Source organism: Erpetoichthys calabaricus, chromosome 1 (assembly GCF_900747795.2).
Source record: "Erpetoichthys calabaricus chromosome 1, fErpCal1.3, whole genome shotgun sequence".
NCBI classification, from domain to species: Eukaryota; Metazoa; Chordata; class Cladistia; order Polypteriformes; family Polypteridae; genus Erpetoichthys; species Erpetoichthys calabaricus.
The window spans coordinates 276,587,405-276,599,688 of NC_041394.2; the positions used below are offsets into that span (position 1 = coordinate 276,587,405).

Below are 12,284 nucleotides of genomic sequence, written 5' to 3' on the forward strand. Positions count from 1 at the left end.
AAAACGTTGTGTGTCTTTTTTTATAAAGCACAGTACCACCACAAATCTTATTGTGTCTTATCTCATTGTCTGGAATCCCTGACTACAATTAGCTTTTGGAAAGGTCATTACTTTTGTCAGCATCGATTGTAATTGAATAAACAATGTATCAATCAGGCAGTTTCAAAGGTTTAGCAAACTCTTGCAACTGTCTGTACACTCTTAATGTAACAAAATGTTTTGGGGATGAGGAGCAAGGTGGATTCAGGTGTAATTAGGTAATGCATTTAAAATGTTGAAATTGTCAATGGGATAAAAATAAAACCTTCTTAGCTTTACAGTTATTGAAATGTGTAATATATCAGGAGTATGTTTGGTCATTCAGACAATTTACAGACATTTTAGACTGCATAAAAACCTTTAAAAGTCTTTATTTATTTGTTTGTTTATTTCTTACAAAGTAGGTGCAGCAAGTCTTGTTGCAATTCAAGCTTCTCTGAATTGCATCCAATGCTTCTCAGCCCTGTCCCTGAAAGACAGCCTTTCTCTGGTGATAAGAAGGTGTTTAACATTTTAATATTAGCACTTATGTTATTAGGCCAAGCTGTGCAACAGTTTTGTTTTATAACAAATAATACACCTACATTTAGCTTATTTAGGCAAATCCACAAAGCAAATTGTCTACCATTGAGGTTTGGATTTTGAATTCCACTGTGTTTGATGCACAACATTAATGTGTGGCCTTTTTCTTATTTGTAGTGTTTAATTATGTTAAACCTCTTTACATTTACATTTACTTATTTGGCTGATGCCTTTATCCAAGGCGACTTACAACATTTATGATACAATTGGTTACATTTCTTTTTTGGTTTTCCAATTAGAGCACTGGCTGGCCAAGTGAACTCATGGTCATGCAGTGTCAGTGGTGGGCAACCTAAGAGTTTGAAGTCCAAAGCATTTACCACTATACCACACTGCCTGCAAAAGTGACAGATGGTCGGATTTCTCCAGAAGTCTGTAGTGTAGCTGTGAACCTTTAGCCTCTTCAATAAGGCAGCACCCTATTTGTGCCAGCCGTTATGTTCATCTTTCTTTGTGCGTCTTGTTGCCTTTGTTCACCAGACATTGCAACCCTCTTGTGGACACCAGATTACATTACGCCCAGGCATGAATGGATTTACATTTTGTCATTTTATATAACTGTATAATTTTCAAAAGAAAATGCTAATGAGTCTTTATTTATTTGATCTATGCCTATATTTAGTTGATCTATGCCTCTACAACAGCATTCCCGAACTTAGTCATTCAAAAGAAAACAGATGCTTGTGTACTCATGAATACAAAATAAAAATACCTTATTATAATATTCTGATAACGCAAACATAATATTCACCTAAACCCATTTTTCTATGAAGAAATCACAAAATTGTAACATTCACTCACTATAGTTTATGCAATATAAAAGTTAATGTGACAAAAGACTATATACTGTAAAATTTTTAATGGCCTCTGTCATCATAAGAGACTTCTCAGTATCTGATTTTTAGACATTTTTGTTGTTGTGTTTCTAGGATTGTCTGTAAATTGCATCTTGAAAAAGGTTTTGAAAGGATGGGTGTCTGCTACTTTTTAATATACTTACTGCTTTTGTTACAAATTGCATGCAGTTAATCAAATCGTGAGAGGTCTTTAAAATTATTAAACCACATTGTGCACAACTACTTATAATTTCACTCAGAGCAGCTGAAATTGGCTGCTCAAAATGTAGACACTACAATAATAACCATGAATACATTTGATTTGTTGCAGGAGTGAAATTCACCTTTGGACACACATTTAATAGCATATTGTATTCCAGCAAATATCTACTAAGATATTTTACTATGGTACCTAATAAACCGTATTTTTTGTGTTTGAACATTATTTTTGCTTAGTGGGCAAATGTATTACTGTAATTAGTACTACATCCTCTGATTTTCACAGATAGATGTGACTCTTGTCTTGATCAAAAATTAAATTAAAATTTAATGTATTCATTGTGTGGTTTAAAATGAACAGCAAATAATCAATGATTAGGTATATAACTTATTGAAGCAGTACAGTTTTTCACAGAATTTATTATTACATGTCTCCCAAGATAAGGGACTATCTCTTTAGCTCAGTGAAGTAATGCAGTTAAGTGTTATAAAGTCATGCAGGAGATTTGCATTTGGGAACCTACTGACATCATTACTCATTAGTTTCTATTGCTTTTTGGTAATAAAATAATTGCTGTGTGAATCCATAATAGGGCAGTATACTAAAGTTGCAAATTAAGAAATCTGGACACTTGGGAAAAGTTAGTTATGATATTGCAGAGTTGTGGCTTTGCAGAACGGCTCCATTCAAAACATACTATCATACCTCCAGATTTGGATGCTGTGGTGTTATGATTATTGTGATGAAGAAGGTTGATCATATTGTAATATGGTGCTCTTTAAACAAAACCTTTCAAGAATGGCTCTAAACACAACATGGTTCCAACATGATGGCAAATATCAGACCAGCAAGTGGAATATGTAATACATTTATGTTAGATTGACTTTTTTTAAACCTGAAAAAAATTGGATTCAATTCACATTCTATTTATAAGCATCAAAAGTTTAACTCAAACACATGTGCAGTATAGCTTTGAACATTTAATTTGATGACAACAATAGTTTAGTCATGAAAATACAGTATATGGTTAACCTGATAGCAGGTTATTTCCTTTAGTGTAAAATTTAACATAAAACATTTGCTAACAAGTATCATTAATGTTAAATGGTAATGACAGTTTTTAGACAACATTTACAACTTTTATCTTACTTTACTTCATGAATATTTAAGCAGGTGACGAACATATTTTGTTTTACAGATTTTCTGAGTAGAATATAACCGGCTTTTCCAGTGAAACCAGCTATGCATGTCACTTCACAAGACCCATTTAGCCTCGTTTTGCCCTCACTTAACATTACACTAGAAACATGCCATTCATTTCAATGACAGAGCAATTTGTACTCACTAATTTACGAAAAGATTCTTACACCAGAAGTGGAATGCTCTTCCAAATATTGCCATCTCGGTGTGCTTGTGCGTATTTAATAACAAGTAAGACAAGCAAGCTAGAGAGACAGAGCAAAGGAGGAAAATACATTATTTAACATAATTTAAATATTTCCATAACATTTGGATTGAAATTTTTTATGGCACAATATATATGTGACACTCCCATACAGCAAACAGCAACAGACCAAAAGCAAATTCTGTTTATAACTGGCATGGTTAAATTGTTTTAGACCATAGTCATCAACTATGAAATTGGTTAGTTTAAAATAAAAAAAAATGCAAGACAGTGTCCCCTACACCATGCATTGTACTTCTACATAAACTGATGGTTTTTAAAAACTAGGTTTTTATCAAAGTTCACTGGTTTATCTCCTGCCATCCCAGTACAACATTGTGGTAGTTGTGTAGCATGTATTTGCACCACCTTGTCAGTGTAACTATAGATGGGTGTTTGTAGATAAAACTGTTCCTTTCTCACCTATTCAACTACTGTGAATTCTAAAACAGAGAAAACATTGTGCACAAGGTAAGAATCCACATGAAAAGCCCCTGCTTTCCTCAGATGTCACATCCACATCAGAAGGGGTAGGCATTTCTTACAACAAAGATGCTACAAAAGTAAATGATCATTTAGCACAAATGTTAACTCAAAAAACAGTTGTGTTTATTCTATTTGGTGTATCTGGCCTATGACATAACCTTCTTACCAATTTAATCTCGACAACTGTAGGGAATTTTCTGTTCTCCTTTGTTTAGCTAAATATGTTTCCAATTCTAAGCAGACAGCCATATCTTGTATATTTTGCTTTGTGGTAAATCTGGCTTAAATTAATTAAAAAATAATTTTGGAAAATTCTATCCCTAGTCATGTACAACTGAATCTTATTTTACGGTTGATAAAATTAAGATATATAATTTGCATTATTCAGTTAACAGTGCTATAACAACTTTACAACAGTGAATGAAGGTGAACATGAAGGCAAAGTCAGTGATTATTAGTTGGATGAAGCAGCTCCATGATTGTATATACTGTATAAAGACAATATCATCCAGTGAGTACAAAGCTGAACATAATAATAGATATTGGTTCATATTGTTCATATGCAGGTCTGAGTAAGTCACTGAACTTACTGGAAACTTGACTTTACTTGATTGATTTATAATGTTAATATTCTTGGGGTTTTGTTTTTTTGCTTGGAAATGCATTGTAGGCCCCCTGGGCAAAGTAATATGCTGGGACTCCTGTTTTGGTAGCAAAACCGAAACATACATAGACATCAGCAACATTGTGGGCCCCTGGCCAGTGCCCATTGTGTCCAAAGCCCTGAGGTGCTCTTCACAGATTGCGTAGCTCAAATCACCAAACAATATAAACAGCTCAATGAGATTTATAAACAAAGTACAATTTAAAATGTATATTGAATAAATTATTTTGTCACCTTTCTTCTTTTGAATCTATTGGTATATTTGTAATTTTTATGCATTGTTCTTCTGTACTTTTGGATGAACTCTTAACTAAGTAGCTGAATATAAAGCAAAGCCACTGATTAAAATGTATGGTAGACTATTTGGTATAATTTGCAGCAACCCAAGGCAGTTTATTACAAACAGAGAACAAAGGAGCACACACTATGCACAGAATTTTTTTCCAAAATTCACTGTTGGTAAGCATATGTGTTTTTTATATTTCCCTGAGATATCAATAAAAATAAAAATTGTTTATAATATCATGAAACAGATTGCAGATAATAAACTCTCATAGATTTTAAGCTTTTATGTAGAGAAGCCTAAATGCTTTAAAAATGTAAAATTATTTCAAACTGCACACCATTACAATCTATTCTGACATTTGTTACCATAGCACATTAAAAATAATATCATTGTTTTCATTCATTCTTTTAATTTCAAGCAAATAAAGAAGATCTGATGAAAAGTGGGCCTCCATGCAATCAAAAGTTCTGTTTTTTCCATGCACAATTACCACCAGTCTGACCTGTCACATGCGGGTTTGCCTCACCATTTGACTTGTTTTGTTTAACAGGACTGTTTCATAGCTTTGGCTGTTTAAATCTGTAATTCATATATGCTTTTTCTGTTTGTTTGTTTCTGTGTTTGTTTAGTGTTCTGTTTTATTTTTGAAAAATAATTGTTGTGGTAAGATCTACTCTTGTTCCCAGAGTTCACTTTTACAACCGGTATGCCAAGAAGTTCAATGTACAATATTTTAATTAATTGACAGTTATTTCAGAATTCTTATGTGCTTAACTTCGGTAACCTGAAGTCACTATAACTTTACATACCACAGTAATGTGTCACCTGTTAAAGTTGCATTTAGTAACATCTTGCCTGAAGAAGGGGCCTGAGTTGCCTCGAAAGCTTGCATATTGTAATCTTTTTAGTTAGCCAATAAAAGGTGTCATTTTGCTTGGCTTTTCTCTACATTTAGTAACACAAAAATAATTTAGTTAATTAATACTAAATAGATCAGAACAACACCTTACAGTGGCAAAAAGTGACATACTTACTACTTAAGGCTCAGTACTTTTTATATTCTTTTAACTAGCCTAAGTGTTTTCTTACTTTAAGTCATACTTTTACTTTAGGCAACTTACAAATTTAAAATACTTGCAATATATTTGAATGCTTGGCATAAAAATTAATTTAGTAGATTACAAGAAATGCAGAATGGTAGTCAGTACAACTGAAGTAACAGAGGAACAACGTAATATTCAAAACAAAGTAAATTGAGGGTTGGAAAAAAATATTGTGAAATATCTTGCGTAGAATGCTTAAGCACTCGCAAGGTGTTGTGAGAAGGTACACATCTTTAAAAGCTGTTTTAACTTCAGAGAGTAGTTTGGATGATGAGGGAAAATGCAGTATTAAGTCTGTAGGAAGAAATTAAATTTAATTAATGGCAGAATGTGTGTCATTTGCAGATGAGGTCATCAAAATGGCATACAGCAAAGCAAAAGGTTTTAGTTCCAGTGTATTAATCACGTAGCATCTAGCAGACAGTGAACTGCCTAAAAATGAGTCTCTTCATTCATTTTTAAAGCCACTGTTTAAAATCTGCACATGCCTCTTTCAACAATAGTAATGGGTACTGTGCTGTAATTCATAAGAGCAGCACTTGAGCTTGCTCCCTGTGGATGACAGATTCAATACCTATACAGTATGTATATTTAAATTACATATAAAACTTAAAATTGTAGACAATGTGAATAGTATTTGGAAGGTTTGTGTTGCCCATCATCTCAGTTGTACTTAACCATAAGCATGCATTAAAATTATAAAGTAGATTATTTCTTTGACAAAAATGAAAGAATTGTCTTAAATAGTAATATAGCACAGGTTAAAATAAATTGCAGATATAGGACATTCTTCGTAATTTATTATCACTTTTCATCATATAAAATAAAGATGATGATGATGAAAGCAAGAAATTTGACTTTAGAAGTTTACCACACAAAATATGTTCCGGCTCATGGCATATTGTTTTTTTATTTTAATGGAAAAAAAAAATCTATAATCTGGGAACAAATGTAGTGATTTCAGCACTTTATTAGAATGAAAATTGTCTGCTCATTTTTGACCTCATGGACTGATGCTAACATTCTTTCTCATTGCCTCTTTTTCTGCTCACTTTGCATGCCTGCGCTGCTCTGTCTAGAACTGAATCTGGCCTCAGGAGGGTGGGAAAACTGTGTAAGTGCGCATGTTCATCTCATTTCAGTCTTCATTGTTTCAGTTACTTGAGCTCTGTCCCCTGCATTAATAGTCTGTTCTGGTGCTCACTCCTGTCTTGTAGCTGCTATGTGCTTTAAAGCTTTGCTGAGAATGTATTCACAGTGTTCAGTGCCAGGTATATAAAATAAAGAACACATGAAACACTTTTAACAGTCCGTAAGGGTTAAATTGCAAGCTTTTTACAGATTTACTACAGCTTTCTGATTAGATACTGCCAATGTTAATTTAGTGATTTTGATTTGATATCTAAAATTTTAGTAATGATGCTGCTCACTTAGCATACGAATGTATTGAAAAATCCAAACACCTGACTAATCAATAATAATTTGGAGTTGATTTTGACGAAATGAACAGCACACAAAGAATACATTCTCCACTGTAAATGTTTTAACATTCCCACTTGCTCTGGACAAACAGTTCTTGCTAACTTCAATATATCTAGTTCAGTCAGAAAGTGTTATGAAATACTAAATATGTATTAGATCTACAATGTAGTATATAAACTTCCTTGAAGTGATAATTTCTTCTGATTCCACTTCCTTGTGAAAATCCTGTTATTATTCAATTAGTAAATGATTTGGTAATTCTCAAAGGCTCACTGGCATACATTAAAAAAAAATTTAATTTTAAAAGAAACACAATTAACAGAATTAGGTTATAAAAGTTACTTTTTAGGTGCAAAGGCTCCTTACTTTGTAATATTTGAAAACTATGGCCTGCAAGTATGTCCTCACATTTGTACATATGAAGCAATTTTTAAAAACTATATATTTTTTTTTATTTAAGCTTAAGGAATTGTTGGCCATTGATCCCTTTTCAGTCATTTATTTGTCAGTTCAACCTGAAAGGAACACAGTATGCACTTATTGTTGATCGTTTTCACCCAGTTTAATAAATACAAAGATTATTTTACAAATTTTAGTCAGATTATTACATATCCATAAATATTTAACATACATGTAATTTGAAATCTACATTAAATCAGGTAGCGTAATGTTAGATGTTGCCACATTAACATGCATTAATCCTGATTCAATATCTGTCTAGGGACCATGTGTGTCCATCTGTGTTCCACTACTGTGTTATTTGTTTGTTTCCTTCTGGGCTCCACATTCTAAATAAATTAATATGTTTCATAGACAAATTGTGACTCGCGCTATATAAATAAAATTTATTAATATTATTTTTACCTAATGTGGGAGAATGCGTGTTGGGGTGTTTTAGTTCGCATATTGGTTCTCACTGATTTCTACTGGAAAAAGCTGCCCATGGCAAGAACTGGAAGATGCAGGTTTGAAAAGGATGAATGACTAATCAATGACAATCAATTTTACAGCTTTTTATGTATTTATTTATTTTTAACATCTGAGGCACAACAGACATTTTTTGAAACAGTAATTTTGTCCCAACCACTGTTTTAAATTCTGTCACACCTCATGTTTTTCACCAGAATATTCAGGGGTAGATCTATTTAGAAATCATTGTGCATATCATGATTCAATTCAATTTTAGGCCCTGCCTTATTTTAGAACTAAATTGCAGACACTCGCTTAATTATTATTAGCATTAAATCACCCACATTTTATTACCTTATTATTTACCACCAAAAACAAGAGTAGTAACTCACACTTCAGCAAGGATGGGCAGATGACATGTACACCTTGTGACATACTATAAACATAAGCACACATTCCTTTCACGTTTAAAATCTAAGTTTCTGTCCTTGTTCCTATTATGGCAGTTAATCTATAATAATAATATACAACAAAAGTATTATTATACTTTGCAGATGTATTTCCCAAAATAATTTACTAAATCAATTTCTATACAATACAATGTTTAGCAATAAAGCACAAAGGTAAGAGCCAATTTAGAATTAAATTTAAGACTGAGCACAAGAGACAAGTCAAGTCACAGCATATTAGGCCTGGGAGTAGATAATAAACAATCTGTAAAATAATAGCCCAATATCTGGAGTCCTTGAAGGACCAAAATAAGCTATAGATCCGCAAGAGAGTTGGGGTCACAAGGCTTAAGCAATTCCTAGGTGCTTTGAGAAGAGGAATATCTTAAAGAGGTACCTTAATACAAATAGACTGGAGCTATTCAGAAAGGCATGAAAAGCTTGTTCTGAGATTTTGCTTGCATCTTTAGTGTGTCTAAAGTAGGGAGGTAAATTTAAATTGATATAAAAGTAATACACTTAAGAAATTGACACTGCCATTGTTACTGTTGGACAGAAGTTCTTCAGAAAATATTTACTTTCTCGTAGGGTGTCTTGTATAATGTGATTGTTATCTAGAGTAATTAATCTACTTTCTAGTTAACATACAGAATTTGTTTTTTCAATATAAAGTCAATGTCCTTTTGGTTATCAAGCAGAATCATGAAAAGCTTGACTAATAAATGAATGTAAATACATACATAAGGATTTACTTGCCATCCCCAATGAGTACTATAACTAGGCCATTTGCTAAAGCTTCAACCACAGACAAGCGTAGTCTTAAAAGGATACATAAAATAAGTTTTAAAATAGGCATTTGGCTAGAACCAGTCAGATATCACATTAGATAATGTGGAAGCCGTTAACAGCGCCATGTTCTAGCTCTTTGATAAGAGTAATGAAACTAATGGGTAATACAATATTTTGTCTTCTGGTCTGTAGGCTGCAGGTATTTCCAAATTATTGTTAACCTGTGGTAGCTTCTGTGAAATGTCTGTGGTAATCTTAATGGTTTCGTACAAAGTAGTTGTGGATTGTCCTGATAAATATTTTAATCACTGAGCCATATTTATTATCCTTAATTAATGTTAGTACAGTATATAGTATGCCTTAACTGGCATTTTAGTGGTAGTTTATGCCTTTTTCAGCATACATATTTTTATTTAGAACTGTTTTATTAAAACATGACCTAAGTCACTAAACAGAATATCAAATGTTAAACCACCAACCTTTGCCTTAAGAGATAAATACCTAAAATTAGAAAATTAAAAGTACAGCTTATGTTCAAGGCTTGGCAGCTAGGCAGATGATAAATATGTAAATCCCGTAAGAATATTGCATGACTTTCTATCACAAGTATCAGTAGTAAATTACATGGTCGTCTGCACCAAATAATTCTTAGTTCTGGTCAGTGATTAACAGTAATAATCATAATTTTTAATAGATTTTTGTGTGATTTGCTAGAGATTTTACTGTATTTTATTTAGAGTGTTAGTTTCTAGATAAGCTACAGAGACCAAGACTCCTTCTGTAAAAAAGAGGTGTTCTTCAGTAAATAACTATAGATGCTGTGCCGACTAGTCTGATTCTTCAGCAGGTTATAATTAAGAAAGCTTTTTTTGTTTGTGTGATTGTGTGTGCGTGTGTGTGTGTGTGTAAGAGGCTGACTTTAAATAGTCATTGTAGGCTATTTTTTTAAAGATGAGTTTTTCTACATTTCATTTATAAATCAGAAGAATGTACAGTAATTTGTAAATTTAGTATAATAAAGCCTTTCCTATAGTTTGTTTTGTAGTTTTAGCTTACAGTATTTGCTTTTTGACAGTGGCAGGTTTCTCTTTTAATGGTAAAAACCCTTTGGAAATGCAAGAGGTGATAGTGCAACATTTTATCAGAGCTCATTCCAATCCTTTTGTCATTAGTGTTGACTGCATCTTGATGAGTGTAGGAATTCAAGAGTATATGCAACGCCTCGATGTCTGCTGACAGTTTTTTCTTAAAAAGAAAAGCAGAATAAAAGCAGATTTACATATACTGTAAAAGACCAACCTTCAGAAACACATGATTAAGAGAAGAAGAAAAAATCTCACTTTTTACATTGTGAAATGGAAATATAAAATGAAAGAGTTTTAACAGTAAAGCATTGTGACCTTGTGAATATCTAAAAACAAATATGCTTTTTTTTAATTTTATTATTTTCTGCCTAGTTCCTATGGAGTGCTTTTTTTATGCTCAGGACACTTGTCATACTTGACTGAAGTATTACACCAAACCTTTTTCAGCACATTTGCTTTCGTCCATAGTTTTCAAGTACTGCTAATTACAGTATTTCAGATTAAAACGTATAGCATCTTTTAAATAAGCAATTATAAACAAGTAAATACTTCACTGAAGCATTAGACCAAAGTTTATATCAACCCACTTGCTTTTGTTGCTAGTTTTTAAGTGCTGCTGCGTACACTGTTGATGATTAAAACTAATATTTTTTAAGTAAGCAACTACAAGGTACTGAATTACATAAGGCACCTCCTCTCCTTGGGCTGATACACCCCAAGTACAATATTAATTGTTATTAATATCACATGCATTTTCTCTTGATTGCTGCATTTCTTATCTGGATATATCTTAAAGTAATTGTTCTGCTCTTGATAAAATAATGCTTAGTTTGAAATTATTCTTAAATTCTCATAACAATTCTCATAAAAAAGTTTTCATCTGTTGTTTTCTTTTGCTTAGCACTCAGCATACCTCTTGCACCCTAACCAAACATGTTGGTGGGTTTTGTTAAAAACATTGTGTTGGCATCTCTTGTGTATTATGATGCTTCAACTGAAATCAAACTGCTCCCCATCCTCAGTAATATCACTTAAACATTTTTACCGTTTTTGGAGGTTTCTTCCAGGTTACTGCCTTTTGTGTGATTCATTTTGACTTTCAGGACATACCACATCTTACCTTGTAACAACAATGCACATTAAGCTTTTGTCTATTATCTGTGATATTTATGGATACTTAGCAAATTGTTAAATAAATAACAGTTGTAACTGCTACTGAGTATGTACTATATAGTTGGATTATACTTTTGTGCTCATTCAGGTTGTCATCTTAGTCACAAGGACATTCCTTTATTAAGTAGCCTTTCATACACCACAGTACACAAAGATCAGTTCTAATACCACGCGAGTCTAATCGGAGATGTGATGCCATCTTGATATGGGGCTAAGATTTATGAAGAGGGGGTAGTTAGATATCAATAGCATGAAGGATGAAACCCAAGTCATAAATGGTGGAAATTCAATATTGTTCTAAACAAACTACATTCTTACTCCTCATATTCAAAGTACAGTGTACTGTACTTTATTATCCTATCTATAACTCTCGGTAGCATCACCTTTCTATGTCTCTAGCATACAATTTAGTAATACATTTAAAACACCAGTGTATTTCAAAATGTGAACAAAAACACTATCAACCAGAAGATAAGTCAAGGTCTTTGAAAGCCTAAACACACAGCAAGACAAGCAAGGTTATAGTCAAAGCCAATATTTTTGCAAAAGAATAAGTAAGTGTTGCAGTGTGTATTTCAAGCCAAGGCAGGGTCTTTTGTTATAAACGTATTCTCTCATGTTTGTCCTACTTTATTGCAGTATCCTATGCATCCTGTGAAATTATATTTGTAATGCTCTAGACCAACTGAATGCATGACTATTATTGATTGTATTATTTGAATCTAAAAGATACCAAT

The 12,284-nt window shown here is 32.7% G+C and overlaps 1 protein-coding gene across 13 annotated transcripts in view; it reads left to right on the forward strand.

The window, feature by feature from the left end:
- shank3a (SH3 and multiple ankyrin repeat domains 3a) overlaps positions 1 to 12,284 on the forward strand; it is a 1,882,192-nt gene that overhangs the window by 1,860,825 nt on the left and 9,083 nt on the right. For 2 of the 13 annotated variants that reach the window (XM_051931540.1, XM_051931547.1), the window contains one exon: positions 6,740 to 6,774. The exons of 9 other annotated variants lie outside the window; for them this stretch is intronic. In XM_051931540.1, the coding sequence (XP_051787500.1) occupies positions 6,740 to 6,774 (35 nt within the window). Of the gene's footprint in view, positions 1 to 440; positions 541 to 6,739; positions 6,775 to 12,284 lie in introns of those variants that run through there. 2 more of the 13 variants (XM_051931533.1, XM_051931529.1) reach the window with 2 other exon arrangements.